This window comes from Tursiops truncatus, chromosome 10 (genome assembly GCF_011762595.2).
Source record: "Tursiops truncatus isolate mTurTru1 chromosome 10, mTurTru1.mat.Y, whole genome shotgun sequence".
Classification (NCBI taxonomy): domain Eukaryota; kingdom Metazoa; phylum Chordata; class Mammalia; order Artiodactyla; family Delphinidae; genus Tursiops; species Tursiops truncatus.
The window spans coordinates 102,501,207-102,519,513 of NC_047043.1; the positions used below are offsets into that span (position 1 = coordinate 102,501,207).

At 58.6% G+C, this 18,307-nt stretch overlaps 2 protein-coding genes across 15 annotated transcripts in view; one reads left to right on the forward strand and one right to left on the reverse strand.

Moving 5' to 3' along the window:
• Positions 1 to 16,943, forward strand: part of ZXDC (ZXD family zinc finger C) — a 40,451-nt gene extending 23,508 nt beyond the window's left edge. For 2 of the 8 annotated variants that reach the window (XM_073787800.1, XM_073787799.1), the window contains exon 9: positions 1,539 to 1,663. Coding sequence is in view for 6 of the 8 variants with exons in the window: in XM_033865592.2 (XP_033721483.1) it covers positions 1,539 to 2,170 (632 nt within the window). In the remaining 2 variants the exon portion in view is untranslated. Of the gene's footprint in view, positions 1 to 1,538; positions 4,547 to 5,340 lie in introns of those variants that run through there. The other 6 variants (XM_033865590.2, XM_033865588.2, XM_033865589.2 and 3 more) reach the window with 6 other exon arrangements.
• The window catches only part of SLC41A3 (solute carrier family 41 member 3), a 65,981-nt gene continuing 51,791 nt past the window's right edge, over positions 4,118 to 18,307 (reverse strand). For 3 of the 7 annotated variants that reach the window (XM_033865597.2, XM_033865598.2, XM_033865596.2), the window contains exons 5-9: positions 15,032 to 15,176; positions 12,716 to 12,862; positions 10,537 to 10,681; positions 9,679 to 9,758; positions 7,610 to 8,124 (exon numbers count right to left, since the gene is read on the reverse strand). In XM_033865597.2, coding sequence (XP_033721488.1) covers positions 7,610 to 8,124; positions 9,679 to 9,758; positions 10,537 to 10,681; positions 12,716 to 12,862; positions 15,032 to 15,176 — 1,032 coding nt within the window. Of the gene's footprint in view, positions 5,359 to 5,922; positions 6,072 to 7,609; positions 8,125 to 9,678; positions 9,759 to 10,536; positions 10,682 to 12,715; positions 13,524 to 15,031; positions 15,177 to 18,307 lie in introns of those variants that run through there. The other 4 variants (XM_033865599.2, XM_033865600.2, XM_033865595.2 and 1 more) reach the window with 3 other exon arrangements.

An 18,307-nucleotide genomic window follows, 5' to 3' on the forward strand; every position in this document is an offset into this window, starting at 1 on the left:
GTCGGACCCTTCAGCAGAGTAAGGCTGACCGTGTTACATGGGCTTCGTCCAACATAAATGAGCTGAATTTTCAGCTGAATAGTTGGGATGAAACTAAAGCACACGAGCATTTTATTAAGACATTTTTTTAATTGGCAACAATGTATGTTTACCAGTCTCAGTGCTCAGGCAGACACGAGCCACCTGGGAGCAGGCCGGCAGTGCACTCCTCTGGATGCGTTTTTCAGTGTAATTTTCCTTTTAATATTTTATAATTATCAAAGTTTAATGTCTTATTTTGACTGGGTTTGCGTCTCTGATAATTGCAATGGTAACTCACTTTTTCAGGTGAAGAATGTTCACTTCTAGAAAATATATTTAAGAAAACTTTAAAAATAAGTAAAATTTCAATTTATGTACAGATGTGTATTGCGGGGAAATATCTGAGGGTGATAAAAGGCTTCAAAGCATAACGATGATTCAGGTAAAATTCCAGAGGTGGCTGGAACAGCACAGGCCCCAGGAGGACAGGGGGGACATCGAATTCCTCCCTGTTGAAGGGGAGGGAGTGAGTCCTGCTGGGAGCAGCAGGGGCGTCAGGCTCCTGGGGCAGGCGGAGAACGGGGGCTGGACCCAGAGGACATACATGGAGGGGGGTCGGCAGTGAGACCCCGGGGATGGGGCCCGCAGGCTGGCTCGTCGGGCAGCAGAGCCAACCGTGCCCGGCAGAAGGGAGACAGAACCTAAATAGCTGGCCAGCCTCTCGTGCTTTTCATCTTTGACTTGAGGTCAATTAGGTGTTTTCCTGAAGACATGTTTTCTGGAAGTAGCAAGTCTTTCAGCCTCATTTGTTCTTTTGGCGTTGCTTAATTCAACATTTAATTGGGTGCTTCTATTAAGTGAGCTTGTATGCCGCTATGCTGCTCACCGTAAGGTTGTCTTTGTGAGGCCGTTCCATGCCTGTGTCTGCCCAGCAGTGACAGCGCCTCCACCCCTGGGTGCTCGCTCTGCGCTGGGCTCGGTCCTGCACCCTGAGCACATCCACGTGGTCTATCCTCCCCACACTCTGCAGTGGGAGCCCCAGGCCAGAGCTCAGCTCACCTGTCCAGGGTCAGGGAGAGTTGGTGGTGGAACCAGGCTTGAATCCAGGGTTCCTGTGTCAGAAAAACCATTTCTGGGTGTTAGGATATTTTCTTTCTTCTTTGTGCTTAATTGTTTTAAAAAGCATGTTGTTATGAAACCAGGAAAGTGATGATTTTTGCGAAGGAAGCTGGACAGAGCCATTTAGCAGGTGCTGAGGTGCCGGCAGCGGGGCGCGGGGGGGACGCAGCCGGCTTCCCTCCCTTCTTTTTCCGTGAGCTTGGTCATGCTCCGTGTGTCAGGGACCCCGCGTGCCCCAGGCTTCGAGGGTGAAGAGGAATCCACCCTTGAGGATGGTGTGGCCTGAGCCGTCTGTGCGGAAGACACGAGAGCCTTGCTCAGCTTCTAAGCGGAGGCCTGGTCTCGGCCTCTTCCCTCTGGCTGAGCAGCTGTGAGTCTGGGGGCGTTGTGTGTTTCAGGAGCCGCGGGGCCCGCACTGAGCACAGGAGAAGGTGACGTCCCTGCCGGCCCGGGAGCCTGGCTGTGGGGCAGCCTCGCAGTGCCCGGTGTGGCTCTGCCGTGCGTCCAGGTCCAGCTGCTGCAGGTAAGAGCCCGTGAGCTGTCCTGCCCCATCCTGCATCCCTCCTGTCCGTCACTCCCCACGCATTCCCCGTGTCCAGCTCCCCTGCAACCTGCCCTCTGCACTCCATCCCGCTCCTGCCTGAGGTCCTGTAGCCACACCGCAGACAACTGGCAGTGCGTCTGGCTCCTTGTGCTGCCGGGTCCCAGGACTTGGCTTCTGTCCTCACGGGGCCGGGTGAAGGCAGCGTGCTCATCCTGTGCCAGGATGCACCCGGAGGAGGTGGCCTGTGTGGAAATGGTGCTGAGCTTGTTTCTCTCTTATTTTCTCTGCCGCACTGAGGCGCTCAGGGCAGGTCTGGCCACCTCTTGGGCTGCGCCTGGGCCATTGGGGACCTGCAGCTGCGGCTGCTCCCACCTCCGTGGCTCTGGGGACACTGTCACCTTCAGCCTCGCTTTCCAGGGGCTGGAAGATGATTTGGAAGGGTTTTGGGAGAGAGGAGGTTTAAACGCTGAGGATGTATGGCTCTGACCCAGCCTCTTTGAGCACCTCTGTGTACTCGGCTCTCGGGCCGCGGGGCCATGCAGCTGGGCCTTGAGCTGGGCTTGGGGGAGGGCTCCGGTCACTGCTGGGCCTCAGGCCGCCCCTGGAAGGCGGGTGCGCTGGTTCTGCTGCGTCTCAAGGTAGCGGGACTCCTCGGGCCAAGGTGACTGAGCCGTGTGCGGTTGCCTTCCCAGGATGACCCCTCAGGGCACATGGTCTTCCCGTTGGCGCCCGGCCCGCAGCCTCCTGTCTCCCAACCCCTGCTTGCTGTCATGCCCGTCTACGTCCTCCAGGTCTGGATGCCTCTTTGCTCTTTGGGTTTGTTGAGACTCGTGAAGCTTCCGGCTTCCAGAGGTGTCTCCCTGAGGTGGCCTTGCATGGGACTCGCTGGGTGGGTTGCCAGTGTGTTTTTCCACTTTGTGGAAGAGGTGGCTAAGGGATCGAGACATAAAAGGTGGAGCGTACAGCTGGGATTCACTCGTCATGGTAGATGGGGTGGAATTTAATACGGTCTTCAAGGGTCATACGTTTAGAATTGTGGAAGTTGGGCGGGCCAGATTTTAGCCTGTGGGGAAATAGGCTAAGCTGAGTATGAGTGGCAGTAGATAATTGAGATTTGGGTATAAAATAATGATGTAGCTTATCCAATTTCAAACGTGTATGTAAGAAACAAACAGTAATTTTGGTTTTCTTATATTCGAATTGGGCTGTTCGACATTTTCCGTAATGTTAGAAGTGAATGTTGAACGGAGCGCGGGGTGGGGGTGAACTGGAGGGCGTGCGGTCGCAGCGTCTGGACGGCCTCACGGCCGTCCCCTCCATCCGTCGGGCGTTCCTCATCTCAGGGTCGTGTACAAGTGAGCAGGGGGTCGCTGTTCCCTGGTGGCAGGCTGGGTGGTGGTGGTGCGGCCACGTGGCTGGAGCCCGTCTGCACTGATGCCGTGGACGGCAGCTTGTGACCGTGACTGGGAGTGGGGGGTGCTCCCAGAGCGAGTGGGGAGGGTCAAAGGTCAGGAAGGACAGTCTCATCTCTGAGGAAACGCAGAGGACTGAGTTCACCTTTGCTTAGTGCTTAGTTTTGTTGATACTAAAATGTTTTCCTTCAAGGAATATATGCTTAAAATAGGGGGAAAACGAGCGTTTTCAACTAAGGGAGGCCAGGGGCGCGTGTGGGCCTGCGCTGTGCTGCGGTTGCCGAGCTCACCACTGTGCTTGGTTTCGCAGGAGGTGCTCCCTGCAGCTGGAGGGGCCACTGGGCCCGAGGACATGTGGAGCTCGGGCAGCACGGTCGGCCTGTGGGCCCTGCAGTGAAACCAGCTCTGCCTGGGCCGAGGGCGCCACTTGGAAGGCTGGCCTCGTTCTTCAGAGACTTTGGGTACATTTTCGCAAGTGTTTTTCTTACGTTTATCAGGGAGCTGTTTGGGGCCGTACCATCCTCTCAGGGCAGAGCGTGCCTTTTCCCGGCTCGGCTGTGCACGCAGCCTGCATCCGCCTGGGCTTGCTGCGTGCCTAGGGAAGAGGACGGAGCCTCCGCGGTGGCCTCTGATGGGCTTCAGCACTGGGCGCAGCGTCTGGCTGAGCGCGAACAGGCTGTCCCCGCCCTCGGTGGGGGTTGCGGTTGAGCTGGGGTGGCACCGGGTCTAGTGGCCCAGGTGGCCTGGTGTCAGGGGAACGTGACGGGTGACGAGGCCCCCGGGCCCTGTCGCAGCCCCTACACAGACCAAATATGGAGTTAAACCTTTAAAGTGATGAATTTGAGTTCTGTATTTGGGTAGTAACATCTAATGGCAATTGGACAGCGGTTTGTACAGCCACGTTCTGAGCACGGAGGTGTATGCATTGTTGAGGGTGACCGTGTGTTTTCACGGAGCGAGGTCTGTCCTGCAGAAGGAGACAAGTCAGTCAGTGGGCCGGACACGGGCTCTCAGAAACGGTGTTTTGCCTTGTGCCTTTCGAAGTGTTTGTTTTTGTTCAGATGCTGTTTGTTTGTTTTGATTCTCAGGCTTGGGAATCATCCCAACTCTGCCCATTCTGTTTGTCTCTCTTGAGTTTTTGGGCTTCTGGTTCTGATTTCTACCGTGACTCCTCTGTGTCCTGCATGGGGGAGGGGGTGTTTCCATCTCTAGATGGTGCTCCCCGAAGCCCCGGGTCATCCAGTGGCCCCTCCACGAGGAGCCAGGCCCGGCGGCCTCCTGTCCTGCGGGAGGGGAGTCCGGGCCGTGCGGCTGGACCTCTGTCCCGCACACCCCCAGTGGGTGTCCCCCTGAGGTGCTCAGGACTTCCGTTTCCTGGGCACTGAGGTCCCTGCTGGCATTGGGCCCAACTCCTCATGTGAGTGAATGAATTAAAAGTTTTTGTACAGCTGCACGTGGAAAGTTGACATTTTTCCTTTGATCCGTAGTAATAACCCACCGTCCAGCTTGCTGATTCCCCGTCCTGTCTTTCTTTGTATTGGGACTGACCCCACACTCACCTCGGGGTGCAACTGGGGTTCCAGTTTTATTTTACACTCCTCTGATCGTTAAAATAAGCAGAGATTTGTTCTAATGAAAGAGCAAGCACTGACAGGAATGCTGGGAGCAGAAGAGGGGGTGGGCACGGCCTGGCCCTGTCCTGGGAAGGGCTGAGCGACGACAGCCCTGAAGCCAGGCTCAGCGTCCCGAGCTCGGGGACAGAGGGTGTCCTTCGGCTGCGTGGGCTCCAGACAGTGCCCCCCCGCCCCCGCAAAGTGCACAGGTAGCCTCTTGGTTCAGCATCTTCAGGCCGTAGCGCCCTGCCCTCCCCTCCACACGGGCATGCACCCTCGCCGGCAAGCGCTCCTGACCTCAGGCAGCAGCAGCTCCAGAGTGTGTGCGCGTCCTCGGCTGACTGACTGGAAGAGGCCAGGGTCAGCCTCTCTGGGGGTCCGGCTGGGAAGAAACCATACCCTGTTTCCATGGGCATGAGGGAAGGTTCTCCTGGGCTCCTTAGGAAGGTCCAGATGCTGGTTCTGGGGTGCCATCCAGCGCCGTTTCGCTCCTCAGTAGCCAGTGGGCGAGGAAGCAGAGTGCCAGGAGGCTGGTCCCGAGGAGGTCCCCCAGCCCCGTGAGGTAGGGGATGCAGTGGTCATCCGGGTCCAGGGCCCGGTTCCACGTCAGCCGAACCGTCGCTTCCGCCAGGTACAGCAGGATCGTCACCTGTCACGAGGTGAGCAGACACAAGGTGATGATGGCCGAGGAGAAAGCCCGTGTCACCAAGAAACCAGCAGATCGCAAGAGCAGACACCACGGTGGACACATCCACCCCAGGCCCTCCCTGGGCTCCTCTCAGGTGTGCTGCGCAGCTCGGAGGCCGAGCACCGCCTCGGAGACACAGACGGACTTCCCGGAGGCCCGCCCGGGGCAGCTCCGGACAGCTGGCCCTTCGCGGAGGCACCTCAAGCCCTGGTCAGGTCCCAGGTTCCCGCAGCCACTGCTCTGGACAGTCTCCCAGGCTCCCCAGCCTGTCCTTCAGGGTCACGGACACGCTGACGCCACCCTCATGGGAGTGCCCACCGGAGCCCACCATTACCCTGCAGAGGCCCCAGCCCTCCCAGCTAGAGTCTCGGAAAACGGCCTGACTGAAGTCCACACGTGCCTGTAGCAGTGCGTCTTAATCACGCCCTTGGGCTTGGATGGACTGACTGGACTTCAGAAGGTGGGGACTGTGTCTTGCGTGTCCAGGGACCTCTCCCAGGATGGGACCCCAGGGGCCATCGTTACCTGGACCAGGCCCGCCAGCAGGTAGAGCCCCACGAAGGTTTTGTCGTTTGGGACTGACTGGCCTTCCACCAGGTAGATGATGGAGAAGAAGATCAGGTGGCCTGGAACCACCAGGAAGAGCAGGACGCGGGCTGACGTGGAGTTGATTTCTGGAAGAAACAGAGCAGGGGAGGCAGCGTGAGCTGCTGGCAGTGAGGCGCCCACGGCCCCTCATCCTGCTGCCTGTGCTTACGGAGCAGCTGCGTGTGCAGCGTGTCTAGCGATGGGGATGAGGCCTGTCATTCCCTTGGGAGCTGACGTCGTAGGGAAGAGAGAAAAACCAGCATCAAGTAGCAGAAACAAAAGTCATTTCTAAACCTGACGGGTACTAGGCGGAAGGCTGACCGGGCTCAAGTGGTGGGGAGTGGCGGTGGGACGCCGAGGCCCCGGGTGGAGGAAGGAGGACGTGCAGGGCTTCGGGGCGCCGAAGGCTCCGGCGTGGGCAGCCCCTCCCTCACGCAGGACCTGGGGACGCCCGTCAGCACACTCTCCTCAGTGTCTGTGCTCATGGGTTTGAGACGCTGCGCGAAATGGGATTTCACAGTTTACAACCGCCGTGAAACCACCCGTGGGGACACGACAGCTTCTCAGGCAGAAATGAGGAACTGCAGTGAGAAGTCCGTCTCCGTTTCCTTCTGAGTTAACCAGAAAGCGTTTCATCAGCTAAAGAAAGAAAAGGAGGACAAATCAAACGTAACTACAAAGTCTACCGTAAGATAACTTGTAGCGAGAGGGTGAGGACGCACAAGAGCAACAGAACGTTCATGGTGAAAATTCAGATGAGGGCTAACTTGAAAAAGATGAATTTTTTTAAAAACTTACAAAGGCAAGAGCAAAATAGTTATTACTATTGGCAGCCGGCATTAAAACTCAAGAAAATCTACAGAAAGACTAAACAGCGAGAATTCAGTAAAATATGTGCTGCTACAGACTGAATACCTGCTTTCCCCCCAAATCCATAAGTTGTGACCTGACCCCCAATGATGGTGTCAGGAGGTGCTCAGGTGCCGCCATGAGCGAAGGGCCCCCGAAGACCTCCCTCACCCCCTTCTTCCCTGTCTGTGGATCAGGAGGCCGGGCCTCACCAGTGCTGGTGCCCTGACCTTGGATGTCCAGCCTCCAGAGCTGTGAGAAACGTGTTGTTTATAAGCCCCCAGTCTGTGACTCTAAGACAGGTGCACGCTGAAATACATGCAGTACAGGGTAAAGAGCCTTTCTATATACAGATGACAAGTCAGAAAATATACGGGGACTCCCCACTTTAGACAAGGTGAGGCAGACACACTTCCTGTCCCTCTCACCACTCATCCAACAGCCCTGGACGTCATATGAAACGAACATAAGATTCTGCAAGGTGGAGGGACGAGGCGGGCTGGCCAGGGCTCCGCGGCCCAGGGAGCAGCACGAGGTGAGGTCCCTGAGCTGCTGCCTTGCATCCCAGACCAGATGCTGGGGAGTCAGAACGCGAACGGTCAGTGGCCCTGGAAGACAACTCGGCACGAGCCCTCCCCGTCCCGTCCTGGCCCTGGAGGTGAGAGGCTGGAGTTTGGGGGGGTAGCCAGGCCCCCTCCCTCCTGGCCAGGCGGGGGCAGAGGAATAGGACTTGAAAAGTAACAAAAGACACGACACGGCATTGGGTTCCCAGTTCTCAGAACAGACTCTGTGGTCCTTCCTCAACCTTCAGGCCCAGCAGGACCAGCGCCTGCCCCTCGGGGCCTCGCCCCAGCCCCCCGCCCCCGCTCGTCCTCAGCAGGGATGCCTCCCGCCAGCCTTTCCGAGGCCCTTCTGCGCACAGCACGACTTGGAATCCCGTGTGCGTCTGCTCTGCTGGAGCGTGTCTGTCCCCAGGGGTAGGATCGGCTCCTCCATCTCTCACAGTACCTGGAGATGGTCGGTGTGCCTCTGGCTGAGCAAACGGACCCGTGAAGGCCACGTTGGCACGTCGGGGCTGGGCTGAGGGGTCTGCTGCCACAGACACCAGATTCTTAAAGAAACGGCCACGTGGCCTCTGGAAGACCCCAGACCCACCTGAGCTGCAGAACGTGGAGCGGGGGTTAGGCCAGCGCTTTTTCATCCAGAGGGGCAGGACCCCAGGTGTGCTCCACAGGTGCAGGTACGTGGAGATCCGGCTGGTCTGAATGGCCACCAGGTTGCCACCAACACCTGCAAAGAGAAAGAATCTGGTTTCTCCTTTTTTATACCAGTCTCTGAGTTCTATCCCTTATTTTAAGTCCAGCTCCTCCAGGAAGCCTTCCTTGACTGGTTCAGCCCTTGATTTCTTTTCTTTCCCTCCCACTTGCCCACAGATCTCGTGTCTGGCACCAGGTATCAAGGTAATAGCTGCATCACCTTGACAGCTGGCAGCTCTTAAGGAGAAGGAGGTGTGATGGGGGAGGGAGGGAGGGAAGTGGGTGGGGAGGTCTCAGGAAGCCACTCAAGGAAGGAACTTTTCACCTCAAGGCGGGAAGGAGAGGAAAGAGGGCCGAGAGTGAGGGGAGGGAGGGTTGTGTGGCAGCCGAGCTGGGGCTCATTGGCGGGGGGGGGGGCTCTTGGCGTCCTGGGGAGCTGACCGTGGCCAGCTCTGCTGGGGCCCCAGGCCCCAGTGACAAAGGCCCCTCGGAACCCCTCCAGGCAGAGAGCGGGGCCTGCCCCTGGCAACTGTCCCCTTTAGAGGGCGGTTGGGTGGCCCACTGCCTCACCCCTATGGAGGATGACCCCTAACTGGGCCAGATGTGCCCCAGCTGCTCCAGAGGATGCAAAGAATGGCCATGGGCAGAGGGTGACTGCAGATCTATTTTGCTTAGCCCACGATGATTTATAAAAACAAAAAGGAAAAAATAAATTGGCGGCCTTTCCACATTAGGCCCTTAATCCAGGTTCCTGTCTCCCTGGGGCTCCGTTCCCGCCAGCCCGCAACCGGCCAGCCACCACGCGGGTCGCCCAGGAGCCGGCCCTGCACTGCTCCCCACCGCCCACCTCGCCTCCCTGCGCAAGTCATTCGCGGTGCTCACTCAGCCCCTACAGACACCGAGCAGAGGACCCCAGGGGACTCTCTAGGCCTGTGGCCTCTGGGCCAGCTGCTGCTGTCCTTGTCAGTGGCCGGCCTGGCACTGGGAGAGGCCCTGTGGACTCGGCTGGGTGCAGGCCTGGCACGTACAGGACACTGTGCAGATGGCCTGGGCAGTGGGTTGTCACACTCGGTCCTCTCAGACCAGCCGGCCCCACTTACAGAGCCTTACCGGAAACCAGACACAAGTGGGGCTAAATGCCCAGAGTTAAGCCTGGAAGGTGAACCAGTGGAGGGTCCGGAGGAGACCCAGGGGATGGAGGAGATTGAGGCAAGCTGATTCCTGCCCACCCCACCGTGAACCAGTGTTGTCACGCCTTGCGTTTTAAGGAGAAGACAGGAATCCTGGTTTCTCTGTGTAAATGCTTGAGTTTTAAGTGTCATCAGTGAGTCTAAGTTAAAATGAAAGGAAAGCCACGAAAGGCCCACACCCCGGTTCTGAAGCCACACTTGGCCCCAGGTGCCAGCAGATCCCGGGTTAAAGCCTTCAAGGCTCTGGGATCAGCTCTGGTCCTGGGGGCCCGTGAGGGCAGGTGTGACCTGCAGGAGCGGGGGCTACAGCAGCCTCCCGGGGCTGGGCCCGGACCTCCGAGATAGCTGCTCTTCTGGCCCCACCACCCAGAAGCCAGGTGACGGGACCCAGTACCTACCACAAATGATGGGGGCAAATACGGCCATGCCTCGGAACTGCTGCTTGGAGATGGTCTTGTTCAAGATGAGCCCCCCGAAACTGCGGGGGGGGGGGGAGATGGCAAACGATTAGAGTGGACGCTGGCCAGCCCTCACCACGCAGACCGCCGTGTCAGCCTGTCACCCGCCCAAAACATCCGGGGTGGCCAAGCTGGTCTCCCGTGTCCCCTGATGCCGCACGTGGCTCCCACCTCTGCTCTGAGTCTCAGCTGTTGCAGAAGGCCCCACCAGACCCTTTCCGAGGCCACTTAGCTGGCTGGGCCCTGCCACGTGACAGCCCTGAGGTGCGCTCAGCAGGAAGAGGGGCCCATGTGACGTCTCCCACCCCTGCTCCCCGAAGCTGCTCAGCACCTGGCCCCACCAACCCTGGGGTTCAGTGAAGGCCTGGAGTCCACGAACTTCTGGAAGCAAAGACATCTCGGCCACAGCCTCCGCTCCCCGAGTCACTCAGGGGAGCACATGGGAAAGAGCTGGGGTGGCCCCCGTCAGGGTCCACAAGCAGAAAGGGCCCCCAAGGATGAGGCTGGAGGGCCCAGGGCCCCGGAGCACTGATCCTTCAGCCCTGTAGGTCTCACCAGTGGCTGGGCTGCGGGAATGGCCTTCACAGAGCTGTGGCCGTGAGGCCAGCTCAGCGGGGCCAGGCCAGCGCAGTGGGGGAGCGGGGCCGTGGTGGGTGCTTGTCTCCTGTGAACAGGGCTGCCCCTCACAATACACCAGGTCCAGGGTTCTTGGGGGAAATGAGGAGCGAAGAGCGTGGTGGAGGCGCCCGAGGCCACGGCTCACCCCACCCGGATCCCAAGGCGTCGCCACCCACGCACCTGCTGACGAGCATCGCCAGGACGATGGGGAACCACCCGAACTTCAAGATCTTCACGACGGGCGGGTTCTGCTTGGCGATGAGGATGCACAGGGGGGTCAGGGCCGTGAAGCCGATGCAGACCAGCGGCGTCAGATAGCGACTGTCTGGGGGGAAGAGAGGGGGCGCGTGGGCCGTGGGGCTGGAGCTCAGGGTGGGGCTCAGGGTGGGGCCCAGGCTGTGGCCTGGGTGGCGGAGGTGACAGGTGTGTGGGGACTCAGGGCCCCAGAGGCCTGAGGAACAGCTCCCGTCCCCTGCACCTCCCGTCATGCGGCTGAGGGGCTCCTGTCCACCTCGATCCCCGCCGCACCTGCCTTTGCTTCGCTGATGCCCCTGCGGCTCTCCCGACACACGTGCCCTCCTTGGCCTGCTCTCAGCCTGGCCTTGCTATTCACGGCTCCGTTTACGGGGTCGTGACCGTGGCCAGTGCCGCGCTCGGCACTTCGTGTACCCAACTCTCCTGCTCTCACCGACCCGCTCGGACGGCCTGGGAGGAGGTGGCCGAGCAGGACACGTCCGTGGGCAGCAATGCTGGCCCTGCTCTTGCTGAGGCCACCCCAGGGGGGGGACCCTTCGGCACCCACGTTCTCACAGGGGCTCGTGTCCCTGTGTCACCTGCTCCAGGCGGTAGGAGCCACGAGGACGGACCTTAGCCTGGATCAGCCCTCAGGAACCTGGGCCCCTGCTGGAGCCCAACGCACGGGGCACGTGTGGCCACTCACCCGCCCGCCTCTTACCCGCACACATGGTGACTCACCAGCCTTGTGGAGAAGCGCCCGCCAACCCCGGCCACGCCCAGAGCGGAGGCCCCCCACCCAGCGCGCGGGCCTGGCCTGGGGCCCCTGCCCTTTTCCGCAGGAAACATGTGTGGCCATCCTTGTGCCCTGAGCGTCCTGGGCAAGAGATGGGCCCAGAGCCTCGGCAGGTATCTGCTAGCCTGGACGCGGCAGCTGGGAGCGTCACCGCTCAGGGCCGTAGCCTCCCAGCCGCTGTGGCCGTCTCCCTGGTGACAGCATAGGTGCAGTGGCCGCAGGCTCACCCTCGTCAGCGAGGACCCACCTGACTGCTGCCCAGCTGGGACCCCCGAGATAACCCAGTGTCTCACTGCAGGGATGGGTGACCCAACAGGACTTGACATCCAGGGTGTGTGTGGAGGCATGGGGCTGGGTGCAAAAGGGAGGAGGGTCCGGGGAGGCCGGTAACTCAAAATTACTTTGCAAATCAGATTCCATAACTAGTCCGTGCACAAATCTTTGAAATTCAGAGTGTTTGAAGAATAAAATTAGGGCATCTTACTGTTAGATCTTCACCTCCACTTCGTGAACTTCCAGCATCTTCCCAAACCATCCCTTCCTGTTGCTGCAGGCCTTTCCTGGATGGCTGGAGCTCGCGGAGCTGTGCCACCCTCACTGGGAGCGTTTCCCGGGCCACTTCTGTTGCCCACATGTCAAAACCGGCAATTCCTTAAACCTCTGGGTCCACGGGCCCACCATGCCCCACGTTTAAGCTTCATTGCTGTCCACTCCACCCATGAAGCCGTGACCGCACTCAGAACTGACATCTGCTAGATCTGGACAGGCGTGCAGCCATCCGGGGGGGGGGGGCACACCAGGTGGGAGGCCACAGACGGGACACTTGGAGCAGGTGCTCAGCTGTGCAAATGCAGTGAGGGAGCCGCCGGCAAGGCGCTGCCGTGTGTCCACAGCGGCCAGGGTGCGAGCCAAGCTGTGTCCCCAGGCGGACCTGGGCGACGTCGGGGTGGGGGCGGGGGCGGGGGCGGTGGCCACAAGGTCTTGTTCCCAGAACGTGTGCAAACGCCCCGTCGGCGGCTGACCACGTCACAGGCCACCTTCTGAGGAGCCTGGCTTCTGCCTCCTTGGCTGTGATACTCCTGCCTGGAGTCACCTCTCGGGCAGCTGGTGTGTGTCCGGCGTGAACTGTGCCCCCCCGCGAGGAGGTGCTGAAGCACCCAGACCAACCTCTGTCAGAGGTGGGCACTGACAACCTGTACATCTGCTGCCCGGAGACACTTGTCCCCATGGTGCACTGGAAAAGCCGGTGGCACCTGGGGGACGACCCCCATCTGCCCAGTGACCCCAGGCCTCGCCTATGAAAGGACAGACCCCAGCCTCGGGCCCTACCTCTGTGTTTGTGGAAGAAGCTGCTGACGAAAGCCAGGATGGACAAGGTGATGAGGTCTCCCAGGCTGGCCGCGATGGGCGTCGCGATGTTGTCCGGGTTGACCCCGAGCTTTCGAGCGCCGATCACTATGCAGACCATCAACGTCCCTGCAGGGGGAGGGGACAGGTGCCTGGTGAGCGGGTGGCAGGGCCGCCCAGGAGCTCGCTGCACCCACGGAGCCGCCCGCTCTCGGGGTCCCTCCCTGCACTGGGGTGCAAGGCTTGGACTCTGCCCTGTGTCTCGCGGGCTTGACGCTGTGGAGCAGCCCAAGCACCCTGATGACTCCCTGAACCGTCGGGGAGACACAGGCAGGTGGTGCCTGGGCTCCCAACCTTGGGAACTACAGGTGTGATGCTCACAGCCCTCCTGGCAGGAAGATGGACCCCAAACTGCTCTGAGCAGCAGGAGCCCCGGGCGGGGGGCAGGGGCAACTGGCCCATGCGTGGTTTCCAAGGGGCAGAGCCTGCGGGGAAGACGGCAGGGTGGGGTCTGGCACAGTGTGGGGCAGCAGTGCAGGTGGTCCCTGGAGGGAGGGAGGGAGGGAAGGGGCGGCACACAGAAGGCAGCACGGCACTGGGGGCCCGAGGGGCTGCCAGGGCCCAGCACGTGGCCGCGAGTGCAGGGCGACGTCCCTGCTGGACCTGAGAGGCCCTTCCTCGTGGCCGCTACGCCTCCCAGGACCTGCTTCTGTTCTGACTCGGTTCTGAGGCCACTGTGACGTGCTTCCACCCCCCATGCCACACTGCCTGGGACAAAATCCAACAGCATCTTGTGTGGCCTTTAAGAAGACACTTTGCATCTTGGCCACGGCTGCTTTAACACTGGACTCAGCGTTCTGTAACTCTGAAAGTAATCACGGTCATCACGTTGGTACCATCCAATGCTGCTGGCCACAGTCTGTGCTGTTTTGTGACCAGGTCCCAGCAACTTTATTCTTTCGCAATGTCATTTGTAAGTGAATTGACACTGCCTGGCTGAGCCGGTGGTCTGGTGACAATCCCACAGGGATGCGTAGAGGACACCACCAGTTTGAGATCACTTATTACAAACCACCAGCACCACCGCCCGGCTTTATGGCTCAGACAGGCCAAGGTCATGCTGTGACCCACCAGCCACGCTTCCCGAGTCCCCCTCCTCTTGGGACAATCCCGGCTATGTCCTTGCCACTGAGGTGCACCCCATCTGAGGCCTCAGTCTTCTCATCTGTAAAACAGGAGCTAAGATGGCCCCCGGGAGCGGCACCGCCTTCTGGAGACTTGGTGTCTCCTAGGCTCTGTTCTCTCAGAAGGTTCAGCCCTTCCTTGGCCCAGACGTGCAGGCATGCAGCAGGTCTGTGAATCTGCTCCTGGGCTTCCGCGCTCTGGCCCTGCCCCGACCTGGGCTCCTGCATGGGGATGCAGCCGCCTGGTAGGAACCACAGCCACCGAATAACCAGCTGCATCCTGCTGGGGGTCAGGCGAGTGAACAGTCGACTTGACAAGGCTGCCCCTCTTCCTGGACCTGCGTGCCCTTTGCACGATACACACAGACACGGCCCAGAGAGAACCAGTGTGACCACTGTCCATTCAGAAAACCTGGGAGCTGACCGGTGCCTGGGTTAAGTGTGGAAAGAACCACGGGCTCTGCACTCACACCACTTGCTTGTTGGTGGAGGAGCGGACAGTACACAAGTGAACAAGCGTGTGAAGCAAACACAGCGTGACTGCGAGCGAGTCAGGGGAGGCTGCGAGACTGGAGTCACGCGTGTGCTCGCGCACCGAGGGATCACCCTGAACTAGGATGGGCCCCGCAGCGTTGGGCCCCCAGCGTGTCCCGGGCTCTGGGACAGAAGCTGGCACATAGGCTCGGGGAGTGCTGAGTGGTGAACAGCTGCGCAGCCACTGGGCTCCCTGCTGATGCGCGTGAGCTCCCCCCGGGGCCTGAGGCAGCGTGGCAGGAGCAGGGTGGGGACAGCAGATGGTAGAAGAGGACACGCAGGCCCCTCTCAGAGGAGCTGCCGTCGTGCAGGGAGCCGAGACATAAAGTAAGGGACAAGAGAGCTTCAGATATTCGCAAGGGCTCCAAAAGGAGCGTGAAGCGTGGTGGCCTCCGGCGGGGGAGGGGGCGCAGGACCTGCCTTGCCCCAGGCCCCGCCCAGGCCCTCCCGGTGGCCAGTCACAGACAGACGTGTCTCCGCCCCAGCAGAGGGCAGGGACCCCCTCGCCGCCCTCCAGGTCAAGGTGGGTGTGAAGACCCAGCGGTGCCCCGACCCGCGCAGGACCCCGAGGGCTGCTCACCCAGGGCGCAGGCCGCCAGGAAGGCAGTGATGACGCTGCTGGCGCACAGCACCTCCGCCTCCGCCGCGTCCAGCTCCTGCCCTGACGCCGCGCCCAGAAGCAGGGCCGCCACGGCGGCCAGGAGCCCCATGACGGCGGCCTGCACCTGCGGGCAGGAACCAGACGTTAGGCAGGTCTGCTGACCTCGCCCGAGCGCAACAACGCCAACACCCCCTCCAGCCCGATCCCTGCGGGAACCGCTGCCCCGCCCCGTCCTTCCCCGTCATCTTGCGTAGGGTCCTCGGTCAAGGGCCCCCCGTGTTTCCTCACAGCCCCTCTAACTGGTTTGGACAAAAGTGCTGTGATCTCCAGCAGCACAGACAGTGCCCCTGCCCCCCCGGAAACGCCCAGGACCCCCGGGAGACACCAGAGCTGTCGGAGCTGAGGCCCCAGCGCACACGCAAGGCCAGTCAGCCTCCGCAGACGAGAACACGCCCCGGCTCACACACGGAATTCCACTCAGGGTCCCCAGATTTTTCCTGGTACCTGACAACTCATTTTAAATTTAACTTTCACAAAAATGAGCAGATGCGCAAGAAGAGCCATAACAACTTTGAGAAAGAAAACGGGAATTTTGGCATTTTCATTATGAATATGTACTTTAAAGCTATAGTATTAAAACTGGGTGGCTTGGCAGAGAAACAAACAGGTCAGCAGGACAGAACGGGGTCCAGGAATTGAACCGTGAATGTGTGAAAATTTTAAATGTTTAATCATGAATGTATGAAAGTTTACTATGCTAAAGGTGGCATTTCAAATCAGGATGGAATACATAAGGTAAGAGAAACCGGATATTTGCTTGGAAAAATAAAATAGATTCTGACTTTATACCGTTCACACACATATACCTAAACATAAAGTGTGAAACGGATAAAAGTATTGAATAATGTGTTTCAGATTTTGGATTAGGGAAGGCCTCCTACTAAAGATGAAACATATAAAATCTATAAAGAAAAACACAGGTAAGATTTACAAAGTCCAAGCATGACTTCTGTGTGATAAAAGACACCACTAAACAAAGGCAGGGATAGCCTTGGAGAAAGTATTTCCGTCTTACATGACTAATAAAAGATTAGCGCCCAGAATAATGAGTCCATTATACCAAATCAACAATAACCATCATGATAATAAAAAGATAACGTGATAGAACAATGCATAAGGGATATGACAGGTAATCCACAGAAAGGAAATACAAACGGCTAAGAAACACACAAAAGATGATCAAATCCCTAGTAATCAGGAAAATTTAATCCCCATTGGAAGGTTAGGATTAGGGTTATTTGTAACCAGGGCTGGTCCTCCTCTATTAAACAGTAAGGGCTGTTTGATTTTCTTGGCACTGGGGTCTCTGCTCATCGGGTAAATGGATGGATGGGGTATACTTCTTACCTGTCGGATGAAGTAAAGTTAAAACTCAAAGGTCGACAGTACAAAGTACACACGGACAAACAAGCGGGACGGTGGTTGTCTTACACACTGATGGTGGTAAAACTGATACAGGAATTCTGGGAGGAAATCTGTCTAAGTTATCTAAATACCTGATGATCTAGCATTTTCCCAGGGAAACGTGCACATGTGGACAAAGCAGCACATAATCACGATGGTGATTGGAGCCGCTCTGTACAGAGTGACGTCCGTTCGTTAAGTCACTATTAAGAGAAAAGTGCTATTTACAAAGTTACACGTACAGTATAGTATGTTTTATGCATAGAAACATGGGAACTCGTGTGGTCTGTGTCTGTGGGCACATCCATGTGTCTGCAAACACAGAAAGGGTTTAGAAGAGTCCTTCCCATGCTGGTGAGCTTATGAGGAACTAATAATTGAAGTTTTTTTTTTTTTTAAATAAATAAATTTATTTATTTATTTTTGGCTGAGTTGGGTCTTCGTTGCTGCGCGCTAGAGCACAGGCTCAGTAGTTGTGACACACGGGCTTAGCTGCTCCGTGGCGTGTGGGATCTTCCCGGACCAGGGCTCGAACCCGTGTCCCCTGCCCTGGCAAGCAGATTCTTTAACCACTGCGCCACCGGGGAAGTCCCATTTCAATTATTAATACTAGTGCTGGTATTGCACCAAGGAATCAGATATTTTGTAATCCTTTCGGGAAACATCTAGAGCCTTAAACTGTTCCTACCTTGTGAACCTGTAGGAAGTTCTCTTAAGAAACCTACGCAAAAGGAGAACGCTCTCACTGCAGTATAACTTATCGAGTAGGAGCCTGTAACTGCAGGTGCCCCGCAGGGCGATGGGTCTGTGAGCGGACGGGCCGAGCTCGGCAGGTCTGCACAGGCCCCGCAGAGCCAGCCCCTGGCTGCCCTTCCCTCTTACCCGTGAGGTCCTGGCACACGTACCACTCCTGGGTACGTTGTCATGATAGAACACACTGAAGTTATTTTAAAAGTTTAAGTATGGAACTTACTGCACCCTCTATGCTTTGATGTTAAGCTTTTTAAAAAATGGAGGAGACCAATTGCATCCACGCTGTGACAGGACCACGTGCCAGGCCAGGGCCTGCCCACAGCAGGGCCTAATCAACACTGGTTGAGGAGGATTCGGTAGGAAAAGAAACGCAAAACCAGTGACTGTTGCCAAGGCGTTTACCACCCGCCCTTGCAGACCCTCTGCCGGGGCCTCATGAGAGCTTTAACCTCCAGGGGCTTCAGCCACAGGCTGTAGTCCCGGCCCCTGTGAAGCACCTCGGTGGACGAGGCAGACGTCTAAACACAAAACTGCGTCCAGGACGGCCTGACAGCGCCCGCAAGGCCCGGAGAGGCAGCCAGTGCCAGGCTGGAGCCGGGTCTGAGGAGAGTCCCCACCGGGTGATGGGGAGGGGAAAGGACATCCCAGGAGGGGAGGGGGCCGGGCCCACCCCTGGACAAGGGGGCCGGCAAAGGGGCTCCAGGGGGAGGAGGCCCCATGAGCTCGAGGGTTAGAAAAGGCCAGTCAGGGGCCGTGCAGAAGCGCAGTGGAGCCCAGGTGCCTGGATGGGGAGGCCAGGGCAGCGGGGCTGGGCTCCAGGCGGCCCAGGGGAGGGTCCTCGGAGTGGCCGGATGTAAGGGTGAGGAACACAGGCAGGCTGAGGGCTGTTGGGTTTCTAGCCGGGTCAGACGGGAGTGTCGCTCACTGGGCACGCGAATCCCACCCGACGAGCCACACAGCAGCCCATCTTACAGATGAGGCCCCTGAGCTGGGCCACCCCAGAGCGAGCTTCCAGCCCAAAGCAGACGGAGTCTGGGA